Genomic DNA, 14,297 nt, shown 5'->3' on the forward strand with positions numbered 1-14,297 from the left:
AACTTCCTGAAGGAACACGCCCTCTAAAATTACTACAATGGGGGCACCTGGGTGGCTCAGTGGGTTAAAGTCTCTGCCTTCAGCTCAGGTCATGATCTCAGGGTCCTGGGATCAGGCTCTCTGCTGGGTGGAGAGCCTACTTCCTCCCTCTCCTTTTGCCTGCCTCTCTGCCTACTTGTGATCTCTGTCTGTCAAATAAATAAATAAAATCTTAAAAAAACAAACAAAAAAAATTACCACAATGAAGGTTCTCTATAGATTTTTATCTAAACACCATGTAATAAAATGGAATAAGAAAATCTATAAACATTCAAAGAAAATAGTAGGGAAAAAAGCTCTTCAGCAAAGACCTTTTAACATATTTCCTGTTTTCTCTATCTTATAAATTACCTAGGGACAGTTTCTCATTGGCTAGGAATTCTCATCATTAATGTCAATGCTTCCTGCAAAGATTTGAAATAAAGATCCAGGTGCAAGAACATTTAGCTGCATTTTATATTAAGTAAATAACTTATAATAAAAATATCATACAGTGGATAATTGGCAAATATGAAAATGAATTTCATTATTGTATGTGGTACCTTATCGCCCCCCTTTTTTTTAAACAGTGTCATATCTGAGGGTGCCTGGCTGCCTCCAGTTGGTAGAGCATGCAACTCTGATTACAGGGTCATGAGTTTAAGTCCCATGTTGGACCTACAGCTTACTTTAAAAAAAAGAGAGAGAGAGAGAGAGAGAAAACAGTGTCTTATCCAAGATCCTATGGGCAGAATTACTTACTAAGGTTTCGAAAGTAGAGAAATCCAAACAGGCAGAGGGGTATCAGAACTACCAGTTAGAATGAAAACAAGGAACAGCTGCTGGAGTTACAATTCTCAATCTCTCTCTCTCTCTCACTCACACTCAAACACAATCAGTGGTAAGGACTATTCTCTGGACAAAAGACTTGGGTGGGACAGAAAAATATTTATGTCTAAAGTGAAGGAAGAATAAGGACTTTGTTTGGGGGCCTTTGTCTACCAGACCCTAGAGAATACATGTAAATCTTTTTTCCCTTTTTATTTTTTTTTTTAAGATTTATTTATTTATTTATTTGAGAGAGTAAGTGCATGTGCAGGTGCAGGGGGAGGAGTAGTGGGGGAGAAAGAGGGACAAGGAGCCTCTGCTCAGTGCAGAGCCTAATGCTGGCCTCCATCTCACCACTCAGGGATCATGACCTGAGCTGAAATCAAGTCAGATGGTAAACCAACCGAGCCATCCAGACCCCAAGAGTACATGAAAATTTTTTTTCTGGATACCATTAGTAAGTACCTGAAATTCTTTTTTTTTTTTTTTAAAGATTTTATTTATTTATTTGACAGAGAGAGATCACAGTAGGAGAGAGGAAGGGAAGAGATCACAGAGAGAGGAAGGGAAGCAGGCCCCATGAGCAGAGAGCCCGATGTGGGACTCGATCCCAGGACCCTGAGATCATGACCCGAGCTGAAGGCAGCGGCTTAACCCACTGAGCCACCCAGGCGCCCCAAGTACCTGAAATTCTTGATTAAAGTTTGAAATTTGAGCATATTGCACACATGAACTTAGACTGAAAAGTACAATGACTGCATTGTGAGTTCCAACATGGGTATACAAACACATTACTCTTTATGTTGACAAATACTATACAGTAAAGTACCATATAATTATTTGGTTATCTGATCTTGTCAGTTTTAATAGGGCATTAACATTTTTGTCTTTTGGTCTCCAATAACATAATTCAAAAAATCCTCAAAAGATAACTGATTCAATAAAACCTACTTCATATACATACACAACCAACTTATGAAATACATTTCATGTCTGACCTTCTCTCTCTGGAGTGAGCTTTTGTCTAAGAAGATGGTTTACAATGGCACTCATGCTGATAAAACACTGGTGGCCCAGTGTGTCCCAGTCCATACTGCTCAGGATGTTTATTGCCTTACAGATCTCATCACAATGAATGTACTGGAATATGATGTCTGTCAGGCCCAGCTTTCCTCGTGTGAAGATACCTGTCACAAAAAAAGTAAAACCAAGTGATTCTTCTAAAAATAAAAAGTAGACTAACAAAAACAGAGTTAACATTTCCTTAAAGGAAAAAAACAGTAATGATTTCTTGCATAAGTGCTAGAAATGTGGGATTGGCAAGGCCAATAGTAATTCTTTGGTTAAATCTTCATTTTGAATACCAGCTACCAACTCCATCTATCTTATGCCTATCATTCAGCATTAATTAATTTGTACTCAACATAATGAAACTTACACTAAAAATGAATAAACATGAGAAGGATGTTTAGGTAGACCACAATAGTTAACTCTATTTTTCCCATCAGTTATTTAGACCTCTGTTGTATACATTTAAAGACAATTTTTTTGATGTGAACACAATTCTTACCAATCAGATTTATCAGTTCTAGGTTGTTTCTAGTTGTCAGCCCCACATATTTGGTGTGGGTGTGGGTAAGTACAAATATCCTGACAAATATGACTATATAAATACTTTTAAGTCTGTTTTTATTAATGGGTACTTTCAATTAATAGTTTTTTCACAGCTACCACATACTAATTTATCTTAAATTGGCATTTAAAGACTACTCTATTGAAGTAATAAATGCTCAGTATTAATCCTGCTAGTGATGCTCTTCACAGCTAATACTTACTTAGAAATATTCTTGGTATAATATAAACACATTTGTTTGTCCTTCCAAAATGAAAGAAAATCTAATTCCAATCTTAGAGGACCAAGACTACAAAAAAAGTGAGTCATTCTGTTCTAATTTCATTTTGTCATTTTTATATAGGCTTGATCTCATTTGAAACTAATAAACTAATGATTTTTGTGCAATTAAATGACAGTATTAGGGCTTTAGAGCATTTTTTTTTAACTCTTTCAAAAATGGCTGGCTATAAAATCCTTTTCTTCAGCCAATGTTTACTGATTAGACTGAGTCTATAAAAACTTCTCATCTCAGTACAAATAATCATAAAGCTAAATGAAAAAATGTATGTGAAGTTATTTGTAAGTTGTAATGCATATAATATATTACTGCAATTCTTTTTATTACTATCATCATCATCATTTAACTGGAATAGTTACAGGACTTAGGATTTTAAAAGGTATATTAGTTCATAAGAAAGATGCCGAAATTCTTCATATTAACTTCAAGTCACATCAAAATGAGAATTTGTGCTATATCTGACAGGACTCAACTTGATAGGGAATCTGGGGAATTGCCCTGACTATACTAAGCAATAAAACCTCATTATTTTTTGTGTGTGTGTTGGTAGAATCAATGAATGTACTATCCAAAAGCCTTCATGAGCCTGCAATCAAGCACTGGAAACTCTCATAAATTAGGGTGGTTCTTTGGCAGTAGATACTAATGTGTAGGAATTTTATAGGGAATCAAAAGTATCTGAAATCTGTTTACTCCATCTATACCCTAAGCAATACTTCTAGCAAGAGAAGGAACTGACCTGTCAAGTAAAAAGACTAAAATATAGTCATAATCAAATTGCTCAAAAGGTGATAAAGAGAAAATCTTTAAAAATAGCCAAAGAAAAGGACACACATAAAAAGTTATGAAAAACTGAAAACTTTGCTTCTGAAATCATGTAAGCCAAAAGACAACAGAAGGATTTTTTAAAATGCTGAAATAAAAATGAATTAAACTAAAATTCTATATCTTCATAATAAAGAGTTTTGAAAATTCATGAAGAATCATAACAATCTTTAAATGTACCTAATAACAAAGTTTGAAATAATAAAGCAAAGAGTGACAGAACTAAAAGAAGAAAGAATCAAAACCACAATTATAATTGGAGATTTCAGCATTTCTCCCTAACTGAGAGAACAGGTAAACAGAATCAGCAAAAATAGAAAATATTGGAAAAACACTATCAATGAATTTGACCTTACTTTTATAAAATATTTCACCTAACAATAGCAAACTACACATTCTTTTTATATGTACATAGACTATCAACCAAGATAGGGTATATTCAGGGCGATAAAACAAGCCTCAATAAATTTAGCTGCTTTGAAATCATACAGAGTAGTTTCTCTGACCACAACAGAAATTAAAATAGATATCAATTAAAAAAGATGTCTGGAAGTTCTCCAAACATTTAGAAATTAATCAACATTCTTTAAAACAAACAAACTATGATTTAGGGGTGCCTGGGTGGTTAAAAGTCTGACTTTAGCTCAGGTCTCAGGTCATGATCTCAGGGTCCTTGGATGGAGCCCCACATTGGGCTCCCTGCTCAGCAGGAAGTCTGACTGTCCCTTTCTCTCCCCTTCTGCCTCTTCCCCTACTTGTGCTCTCTCTACCTCTCTTTTGGATAAATAAAATGTTAAATAAATAAGTAAACAAACTATGATTTAAAGAAGAAATCACAGGGGAACCTTGGTGGCTTATTCAGTAGAGCATACAACTCTTGATCTCAGGGTTACGAGTTCCAGCCCCATGGTAGGGGTAGAGATTACTAAAAATAATAATATTAATAAAAATAGAGAAGAAATCACAAAGTACATTAAAAAATATTTTGAAATGAGTAAAAATAAAAATATAACACTGAAATTTGTGAGATGCAGCTACAGCAGTATTTAGAGGGAAACTTCTAGCTTTTTTAATTAGAAAAGAAGAAAGATCTAAAATCAACAAACCAAGCTTTAAGTTAAGAATCTCTGGAAAGAAGGGCAAATTACCCCTGAAGTAAATGGAAGGATGGAAATGATGAAAATAAGAAACAGAAAATAAAGAATACGAATGAAATCAACAGATAGTTCTTTGAAATGATCAGTAAAATTGACCAACATCTGTCTAAATTGATAAAAAAAGAGAGCAGACACAACTTACCACAATCAAGAAACTATAGAACTACAGACATTAAAAAATTATAGTGATTGATATGGATAACTTTAAACAAATAAATATAATTTAAATGAAATGGATTCCTTGAAAGATCCAAACTCTCAAAGCTCTTTCAAGAAGGAATAAATAACTTGACTCTGTATAATTTAAATTTGAATTCATAGTTAAAGAACTTTTATGCACAAACACATACATGCATGTGCTCACACATACAAAAACCTGCATTCCCAGATGCCTTTATTGGTGAATTCTCTCAAACATCAAAAGAAGAAATAATATCAACTCTACACAACTCAAAATATAAGAAGAGGGAGCACCAGAGAACTCATTTCATGATGTTAGCATTACACTGATATAAAAAATGAAAGCAACATCACAGGAAAAGAAAAACTATAGACCAAAATCTCCCATAAATAGATACAAAAAACCTTAACAAAATATTAGCAAGTTCAAAAAAAAAAACAAAAAAACAAAAAAAAATATTAGCAAGTTCAGCAATATATTAAAAAGATCATGTATCATGAACAAGAGAGATTTATCCCACACCTGCAAGGCCATTGAAACATCTGGAAACTAATCAATATAATTCACCATATGACCAGAAAAAACATGATCATTTCAACTGATGCAAAAAAGAGCACCTGAAAAAATTCAATATCCACTCAAGATAACGCATCTCAGCCAACTAGGAAGGTCAGGGGACTTCCTCAACCTAATAACATAATACTTATAGTGAAAAAAACTAAATGCTTTCTGCCTAAGATCAGAAACAAAGCAAGGATGTCCTCTCTTGCCACTTCAATTTAATATTGTACTAGAGATTCTAGCTAATATAATAAAGAAACAAAAATAAAGGACATACAGGTTAAATAAGAAGATATAAAACTGTTTTTAATTGCTATTGTTATAGTCATCTCAGAAAGTCCTAAAGAATCTACAAAAATGTTACAATGAAGAAATGAGTTTAACAGGGTTGCAGGATACATGGTCAATATTTTAAAATTTTATTTATATATAATCCCAATGAACAATTAAAATTATAATTAAAAATACTATGTAATTAAAATACTATGCAATATTATAATTAAAAATACTTTACAGTGTTAATGCCATACAGTATTAAAATAATACATAGGACTAATACTATACAGTATTAAAATATTATACAGTGTATAGTATAATACAGTAGTACCCAAAACCATGAACAAAATATATGTAAGATATTTACAATTTGAAAAATACTGCTGAGTGAAATTTTAAAAGATCTGAATAAGTACAGAGAGATACTGTGTTCACAGATTGAGAGACTCAATACTGTTGAACTGTCATTCCAACCCAAATTGAACTATAGATTCAACATAATCCCAATCAAAATCTCAAGTGTTTTTATGAGACTGACAAGTTCATTTTAAAATACACATAGAAATTCAAAGAATCTAGAGTAGCCAAGCAATTCTGAAAAAGAACAAAGTTGGAGAACAGTACTTGATTTCAAGACTTAACTGTAAAACTATAGTAATTAAGACAGTGTGGTACTCACTGAAATATAGGTAGAATAGTGGGAGAAAACAGAGTCTGTTCATAGAAACATAAATGGTCAAGGCAATTCAACAGAGAAAGGTCAATCTTTCCAACAATTGGGTCTGGGACAAATGAATATTCATATTTAAAAATTAATTTCAATCCATGCCTCATGCCATATGCAATAAATTAACTTGAAACAGATCATAAACCTAACTCTAAGAGCTAAAACCCTAAAACCTCTAGAAGAAAACAGGGTTAGACAAATACTTCATAGAGTACATGAAAAACACAAGTCATAAAGAATTTAATAGAATTTCATTAAAATTAAAAACTTCTGCTATCTGAAACACACTATTAAGTAAATGAAAAGGTAATAACAAGCTGGAAGAAAATATCACAATACTAGTAATCTACAAAGCACTTGTATTCAGTATATAAAAATTAGAACTCAATAATAAACAATCCAACTAAATTTGGGCAAAAGATTTGAAGACATACTTCATAAGAGAAGATACATGGCAAGTAAGCATATAAAATTAAGCTCAATTTCAAGAGTCATCAGGGAAATGCAAATTAACACCATTACAAACGCATTAGAACACCCCAAATTAAAAAGACCATTAATGCTAAGTGTTAGGATATAGAGTAACTAGAACTCCAAAATAGTTTCTTCTTCAGTTAAACATACACTTAACCTATGGCCCAGTCATTCTACTCCTGTTTTTCCCAAGAGAAATTAAAACATATGTCAATATAAATAAGTATACACAAAAGTACTGGCATTTTATTGATATTAGCTTAAATCTTGAAAAAACCCAAATGTCCATTAACACGTGGAACAATATACAAATTGTGGTTTATCTATACAATGGAGTATTACTCAGTATTATTACTTAGAAAATTTAGATATACACATTAATATGGAAGATTCTCACAGATAAATACTGAGTGAAAGTAGTAAGACCTTAAAAAAATCTACTTTATGAGTTGTTTTCTATGATATTTAGAAAAAGCAAATCTAACCAGTAATGACAGAAAGCAGGTCAGTGCTCTTTGGGTTTGAGGAAGATGGGGAACGGCTGCAAAGGGGTTTGGGAGAATTTCTGGTGATGGAAATGTTCTATTTCTTGATTGTAGTGGTAATCATGAGAATATATATTGGTTAAAACTCATTAAACTGTACATCTGGCATGAGTACATTTTATTTTATATAAATGATATCCCAATAAACTTGACTTAAAACCCCATCATCAGTCTAGTTTAAAGAAAGCAGAATGCTATCTGGAATAACAGTCCATTTCAAATAATATGAGATCCAATTTTAAGATGAGTAGACATCAAATTATCTGACATTCTTTCCAGCAATAAATTACCCCCAATTACCACTGGGGTAAATTGTAATATTTCAATAGTTCATTAAAAATAACTCTTCTGAAGAAAACATACTTCCCACAAAAATATTAAGAGAAAAAAATCATACTACTTGTTTTTTAGACAGAGTAACACACACACACACACACACACACACACACACACACACTTTGACTTTGCTTTTCAAAATCCTATGAGAAGGAAAAGGTTAGTTTTAATTATTTCTTGCTTAATATAATCACTAGAAGATTTAAACTTTTCCCAACTTTGCAGGCTCTAGTTAGAGCACTAGATGGGCACTCCAGGGGGATGGAATACTATTGAAACTACCATGGGAAAGAGAGGGTGTGAGAGCACATGCCGTGGATGGGGAGCTACACTCCTGCAAAAACAGCTGGGGAAATGAAGCCCAGAGGCAAACAAAGGTTTATCAACCACTGAAAGATTTCAGGCCATGACCAAATCTGCAGTTAGATCACTCTGGTGGCAGTTCAGGGGATTAACTGTGGGGCAGAATGATAAGATTGGAAGGCAGAATATTACAGACAGAAAGCTACTAACTTGATCACTGCTTGAAAACAAGGAAGGTCGAGATTTAGGTCATGACAGTAAAGCTGAAAAGAGATGTTTCTGAGTATTAGAAGGTAGAACTGATGGAATTTGGCCACTGACTGAATATGGCATTCGGGTGAGGAAGGATTCTAGGATGATTTCTGACTTGGGATTCCATCTGAGTAACTGTACTATCCACCAAAATGGAGAATATAAAAGAGAAGAAACAGGTTTGGGGGAAAAAAAATTAGAAACTCTCACTCTGTATAAAATGGGAGGAGAGCTAAAACTGGAACCTTAGGGAGCCTCAACATATTCATGAGTATCCAGAAGAAGAGTATGAAAAAGTGATGAAAAGGTGTATCTCAGAACACAGAGGGCAGTATGATGAGAATTCTGTGACAGTAAAAGGGGTCAGCAAGCATCAAATGCTGAAAAGTCATCAAGTAACACTAAAAAAAAAAAAAAAAAAAGAAAAGAAAAAGAAAGAAAGAATATATATTCTACTTGATATATATCTATATGTATCAAGTAGGAAGTCTCTGGTGACCTTTCCAAGAGCAGTTCCAGGACACTAAAGATTCAGGTCAAAATTTGGTACTGTGAGGAATGAATGGGAAGTGAAGAAGCAGAGAAAGTCAGTGTTCATTATTATTTTAGTGAGTCTGACTATGAAAAGAAGAAAGACCATTTGATTAGTAACAGGAGAAACAAGTTTAAGGAAGAGACGTTTGTTTTATGGTGTGGGCTGGGCCTATATCTACTGGTGTAACAAGATTCACAGGTGAAGTGGGGAGGATGACAACATAAAGGGATCCACAGGAATGCAGTGGGATCCAGACTGGAACTAGCGGTGGAATTAGTCTTAGATAAGAGGAAGGGCTCCTCTTCTACTGCATTGAGAAGGAAAGACTTATATCCATGATAATAAGATTTATGTTCAAGGTAAATTGTTGATTAGGGGAGTGGGTAGGTAGTGAGGAGCAGATAAACTTAGTGAAGTGCCAATTAAAAGGTAAGACTCTTTGTTGAGAGGGCAGGGAGCTGATCATATGAGTTTAAAGAGAGCAGTGAAAGTTGAAAAAGGTACTGATGAGAATGCAAAAGCTTTAATATCTCTGTAATATAATTAGGGACTCCTCTTTTGAAAATTAATTTCAGTCCACATATGTGGAAGTATGGGACAATGACTGTCAAGCAAAGAAATCTGATTACATTTTGCTTTACATAAAACAGTTACCTCCTGGCTTCCATGCAGGAGGATGATACTTCTAGCTCTCTCCTGAGGAAGACATGCTCTTGAAATTCTTCTAACAGTAGTGGTGGCCTTTTATTCACCTGAAACATTTGTGTGATGATTATAAGGATTTAGAATGGAAGTCCTAGCCTTGGAACAAAAGTTTTCCTTCAACATTACACTGACCTATTCTAAAAGTCAAACTCCAAAAATCTTAGCATATTGGCACCAGCCACTACCACGTTTACATATGACAGCATTCTATTTTAAACTATGATCTATGTCAGCTTCTTAAATTGTAAGCTACACCTTGCATGTCAAATTTTCCACAGGCTTGCATAACAAGCTTATGAAAAAAATCCCGTAAATGCTCCCTAGTGGAGAAACTGCACATGCAACTACCTGTTTATATATGCAGTAACTTGAATTATACATGAAAATTCCACATGGATGCCCAGAATCAGCACTGTGTTAATTCAAGAAGTATATTAAAATTTTTGGATGTATTTAGTAGCAGAACCTAGGAAAAATCTGTTCTTTAAACAGGGTTTTCTTAAAAAAAAAAAAAAAAGATCTGTTAGTTGGAATCTACTGTTTCAAGGAATCAACTCTTCCTAGAAAAAATAATCTGTAATAAATATTAATCTTATAATACATTTTTTAAAAATTCTGGGGAACTCCATATTTAGATCTTTTAAGGAGTCTGTAAGCCTGTAAAATTTCCCCTATCACATAAAACTTAAGAGTCATATTGAAAATAAAATTAAATGATAAATGTCAGTTGCAGAAGTTATCACCTTTTCATTTGAATGCTTGACTTCTATTGGATAATTCTCTTCCAAGAGACCTTCTTGGGAAAAAGAGGTGACAGCCAACTCATTGCCTAATTGATTTAGGAACAGTGCCCAGGGAGACAGTCCAATTAAGTTTACAAGCTGGCAATTAGCAGGAAGCCCTCTAAATCCCTACACTGAGAGCCTGTTTACTTTAGTAAGAAGGCAAATGTGCTAGAGATAGGAAGAGAAAGCTGTGCTTTTTGCAAAGCTGTTGTGAGTAGGCCCACAAGGGAGGGCTGAAGAAAAGCTAGGTATATGTGGGCAGACAGCCTTTTGTTTGACAGGTAACTGGGTAATTTAGAGAGACAGAGAGAGAGAGAGAGTGTGTGTGTGTGTGTGTTTTAACAGACATGCAAAACATCTAACATCCACTTTAATGAGTGTTGTGTATGGAGACATACAACTGTTAAACATGTAGCTGGGCAAAGTAGAACTGGATTATTTTACAATAAACGAGATTCCAAACATTTTTTTCTTGGACAACATGAACACTATAAAGATATTTAATTGCATTTTTATTATGTGGAAAGAATATAGCCCTGACATTATATTCATTATATCTTTCAGGTTAATCAAGTCATTTTCAACTAGATTTATTTCATGGGTTCAATTTCAGAGGTTTAGATATGTTACCAAAAAAAAGTAGACTGACAGCTATTTAACAAATCCTACAATGTCTTTAAAAACTTAACTTGTATGACAGAAACAAATCATGTAATGGGCTTAGAAATATATTTACTTTTCTATGTTCTCAAGTTGCAATATATACATTAGTTAAAATCTAGCTTTAATTAATTAATCTAAGTGAGGTTCTCTCAAGAATGCTAAGTTATACAAAACTACCTAAAGAATATTATAGGGCATAGCTGGTAAGGCAAAACTGCAAAAGACAAATAAATCATACTACTACAATTTTATTTCAAACTTTTCTGGTTGAGGGGTGCCTGATAGCTCAGTCAGTAGAACATACTACCCTTCATCTTCAGGTTGTAAGTTCAAGCCCGACGTTGGGTGTAGAGATTACTTAAAAATATTTAATATATTAAAAAAAAGTTTCCTGGTTGAAATGGGCAACATTAATACATGATTTTCATAATACTGAAAAATCTTTGTCAATATTTTTATCTAAAGGAAACAAAAAAAAGTTATACAACTCTCTAACCAAATTCTCCAAACATTCACATTCTTTTTTTTTTTTTAAGATTTTATTTATTTATTTGAGAGAGAGAGAGAGAGCATGAGAGGGGGGAAGGTCAGAGAGAGAAGCAGACTCCCCATGGAGCTGGGAGCCCAATGTGAAACTCGATCCCAAGACTCCAGGATCATGACCTGACCCAAAGGCAGCTGCTTAACCAGCTCAGTCACCCAGGTGCCCCAATTTCTCTTTGTTTAAAACATCTGTCTTACACATTCCAGTCTAAGCAATGGATACCTATTATCTAAGTAATAGAAAATAGAAAAAAACATTTTATTCCTACAACACAGAACTTTTTTAAAATTTTATTTATTTATTTATTTGACACAAGAGAGTACAAGTAGTGGAGAGAGAGAGGCAGGCTTCCCGCTGAGCAGGGAGCCTGATGTGGGGCTCATTCCCAGGACCTGGGATCATGACCTGAACCAAAGGCAGCCGCTTAACCAAATAAGCCAGCCAGGTGCCCCAAAACAGAACTTTTTAACAGGCATAGTAAGTACTTTTAAAATATCCACATATGTATTTATTTTGGATATAAAATGTGGGAGTTTAAGTTTTTTGTGCATCACAATGGGCAATTAATGCAGTTTCCAAATTGTTCACTAATGTTCCTTAACTTTTAGAAAATCATCCACAAAGCTTTCTTAAAGAAACTATATGAGGGCACCTGGCTGGCTCAGTTGGTAGAACACATGAGTTGATCTCAGGGTTGTGAGTTCGGGCATAGAGATTACTTGGAAAAAGAAAAAAAGGAACTATATGAAATGTCTAAAAGCCAAGCTTATTTATGGAGTAACATAGAAAACCTCCATTTCTAGAATGGTCTTATTCTCTTAATCATAACGTCACTATCATGAACATTTTAATTTACTTACTCACCAACGTTCTGGACTTACCAAGTTTAAACAAAAGTGCACCCAAAGGTCCTCTGTTAAACCTGAGGAAGAGGAGATCACAGATGTCCCCACTTTCTGGCTTCTGAGAAACCACCTGAGGAACTATCCACTGCATTTGAACAAGACTGCTGGAAATGTCAAAGAATTTATTGAACTGTAGAGTCTCACTGGGTGAGCGGTCTTCGGCCAGGAGCTGGATGTTAATTGGGGATAAAGCCATATCAAAAATCTGCAGCTCCCCTTGGTTGCTGCCAACTAGTAGAATGGCACCACTTGGGTGACAACTTATTAATGAAGGCAAAAGTTCAGCCTGGGCTAAGAGAGTTATTCTACGGTGAGTTTCATACAGAATTACTGAAGAATCTTCACAGCCCAAAATTAGTTTGTCTTCAGTAATATTCCTGCAGCAGCTAATGGCCTTTGATCTTAGTGGTATTCTAGTTACTGATATACATTGGATTTTGTTCCGAACGCATTCATAGATGCAGCTGTCAGCCATGGGCTCTTTGTCTACACTGATGGAGTTCTCCACTGTCAACACCTGATAAGGCTGTTTGGTGCCAAAGCGAACATCCAGTAGATCCCATTCTGTGCGGACACAACTCAGGACCTGTAAAAAATGTATCATTTATGTTCACGCAGACCTTGGTTTTTCTTCAGTTGTCACACACAGGCCTGCATATTAATCCATCATCATACTGAAGAGCATCAATTATCACCCTAAACATCAGCAACATATAAGTATGTATATCTATATATTTTTGCATACATAATTCTCTCATATAGAACATATACAAATATGTGGCACATATAGAATACAGCTACAGAAATTATAAGATTTTAACATTAACACATTGTTTCTTGAAAGTCTATAAATAACTTAAAGACAAATATGTTCAATATATAAAAATTAACAAGGTGGCCTTTTACTAAGATAATATGGTTAGCAGAATACCTAAAAACATCATAAGTTTAAATTTTTTAAAAAACGAATAAAGGGGCGCCTGGGTGGCTCAGTGGGTTAAGCCTCTGCCTTTGGCTCAGGTCATGATCTCAGGGTCCTGGAATCGAGTCCCACATCAGGCTCTCTGCTCAGCGGGGAGCCTGCTTCCTCCCTCTCTCTCTCTCTGCCTGCCTCTCTGCCTACTTGTGATCTCTCTCTGTCAAATAAATAAATAAAATCTTAAAAAAAAAAAAGAATAAAGGACTTTAAACAATTTAGCTAATCTCACTCCTATCCACCACCCTTCCCAATTCTGAAATTTTTGATTAATTACTTACCAGAACACTTCTAATTAGTAGGGCAGAGTAGGCAAAGGAAAAGAACTAGAACCCTGTTAACAGTCTTATAGAAATATTTTACTTTCAGAAATGATCTGAAGGTTGTTAAGTAGACAAATGACCAAGAGAAAGAAATGTTATATAATAATGCACTGGTTTTAAAACAAAACAAAAATTAAGACCTGATAAGTAATATGATTTGTCACTATTCATGAAATAAAAATTTTAAATCATATTTATTGTAGGTAGAAAAGGCTACAAGGAACACCTGGGCAGAAGAATTAAGAAATAAAATAGACCATTCATAAAATCAAAATGCTAAGGATACTAACCACAAAAAGCCAACTAGGCTTTAAGCTTTAGCCAATCAAATAATTTCCTTTCTTCACTTCTGCACTTTTTCTATATAAGCTTATCCCCTGGTTTCTCTCAGCAGAGTTCCTAACCACTTCTAGCTTGTCGCTGCCCAACTAGAATAAATTTTTGCTCAAATAAACTCTTAAAATT

At 34.4% G+C, this 14,297-nt stretch overlaps 1 protein-coding gene across 9 annotated transcripts in view; it reads right to left on the reverse strand.

Annotated features, from left to right (window-relative positions):
• Positions 1-14,297, reverse strand: part of LOC101686034 (WD repeat containing planar cell polarity effector) — a 531,713-nt gene that overhangs the window by 313,808 nt on the left and 203,608 nt on the right. For all 9 annotated transcript variants that reach the window (XR_006606054.1, XM_045077902.1, XM_045077899.1 and 6 more), the window contains 2 exons: positions 12,510-13,119; positions 1,845-2,033 (listed from right to left, as the gene is read on the reverse strand). Coding sequence is in view for 8 of the 9 variants with exons in the window: in XM_045077902.1 (XP_044933837.1) it covers positions 1,845-2,033; positions 12,510-13,119 (799 nt within the window). In the remaining variant the exon portion in view is untranslated. The remainder of the gene's footprint in view (positions 1-1,844; positions 2,034-12,509; positions 13,120-14,297) is intronic.

The sequence above is a fragment of the Mustela putorius genome, unplaced genomic scaffold, assembly GCF_011764305.1.
Source record: "Mustela putorius furo isolate JIRA1106 unplaced genomic scaffold, ASM1176430v1.1 tig00000224_pilon_pilon_pilon, whole genome shotgun sequence".
Classification (NCBI taxonomy): Eukaryota; Metazoa; Chordata; class Mammalia; order Carnivora; family Mustelidae; genus Mustela; species Mustela putorius.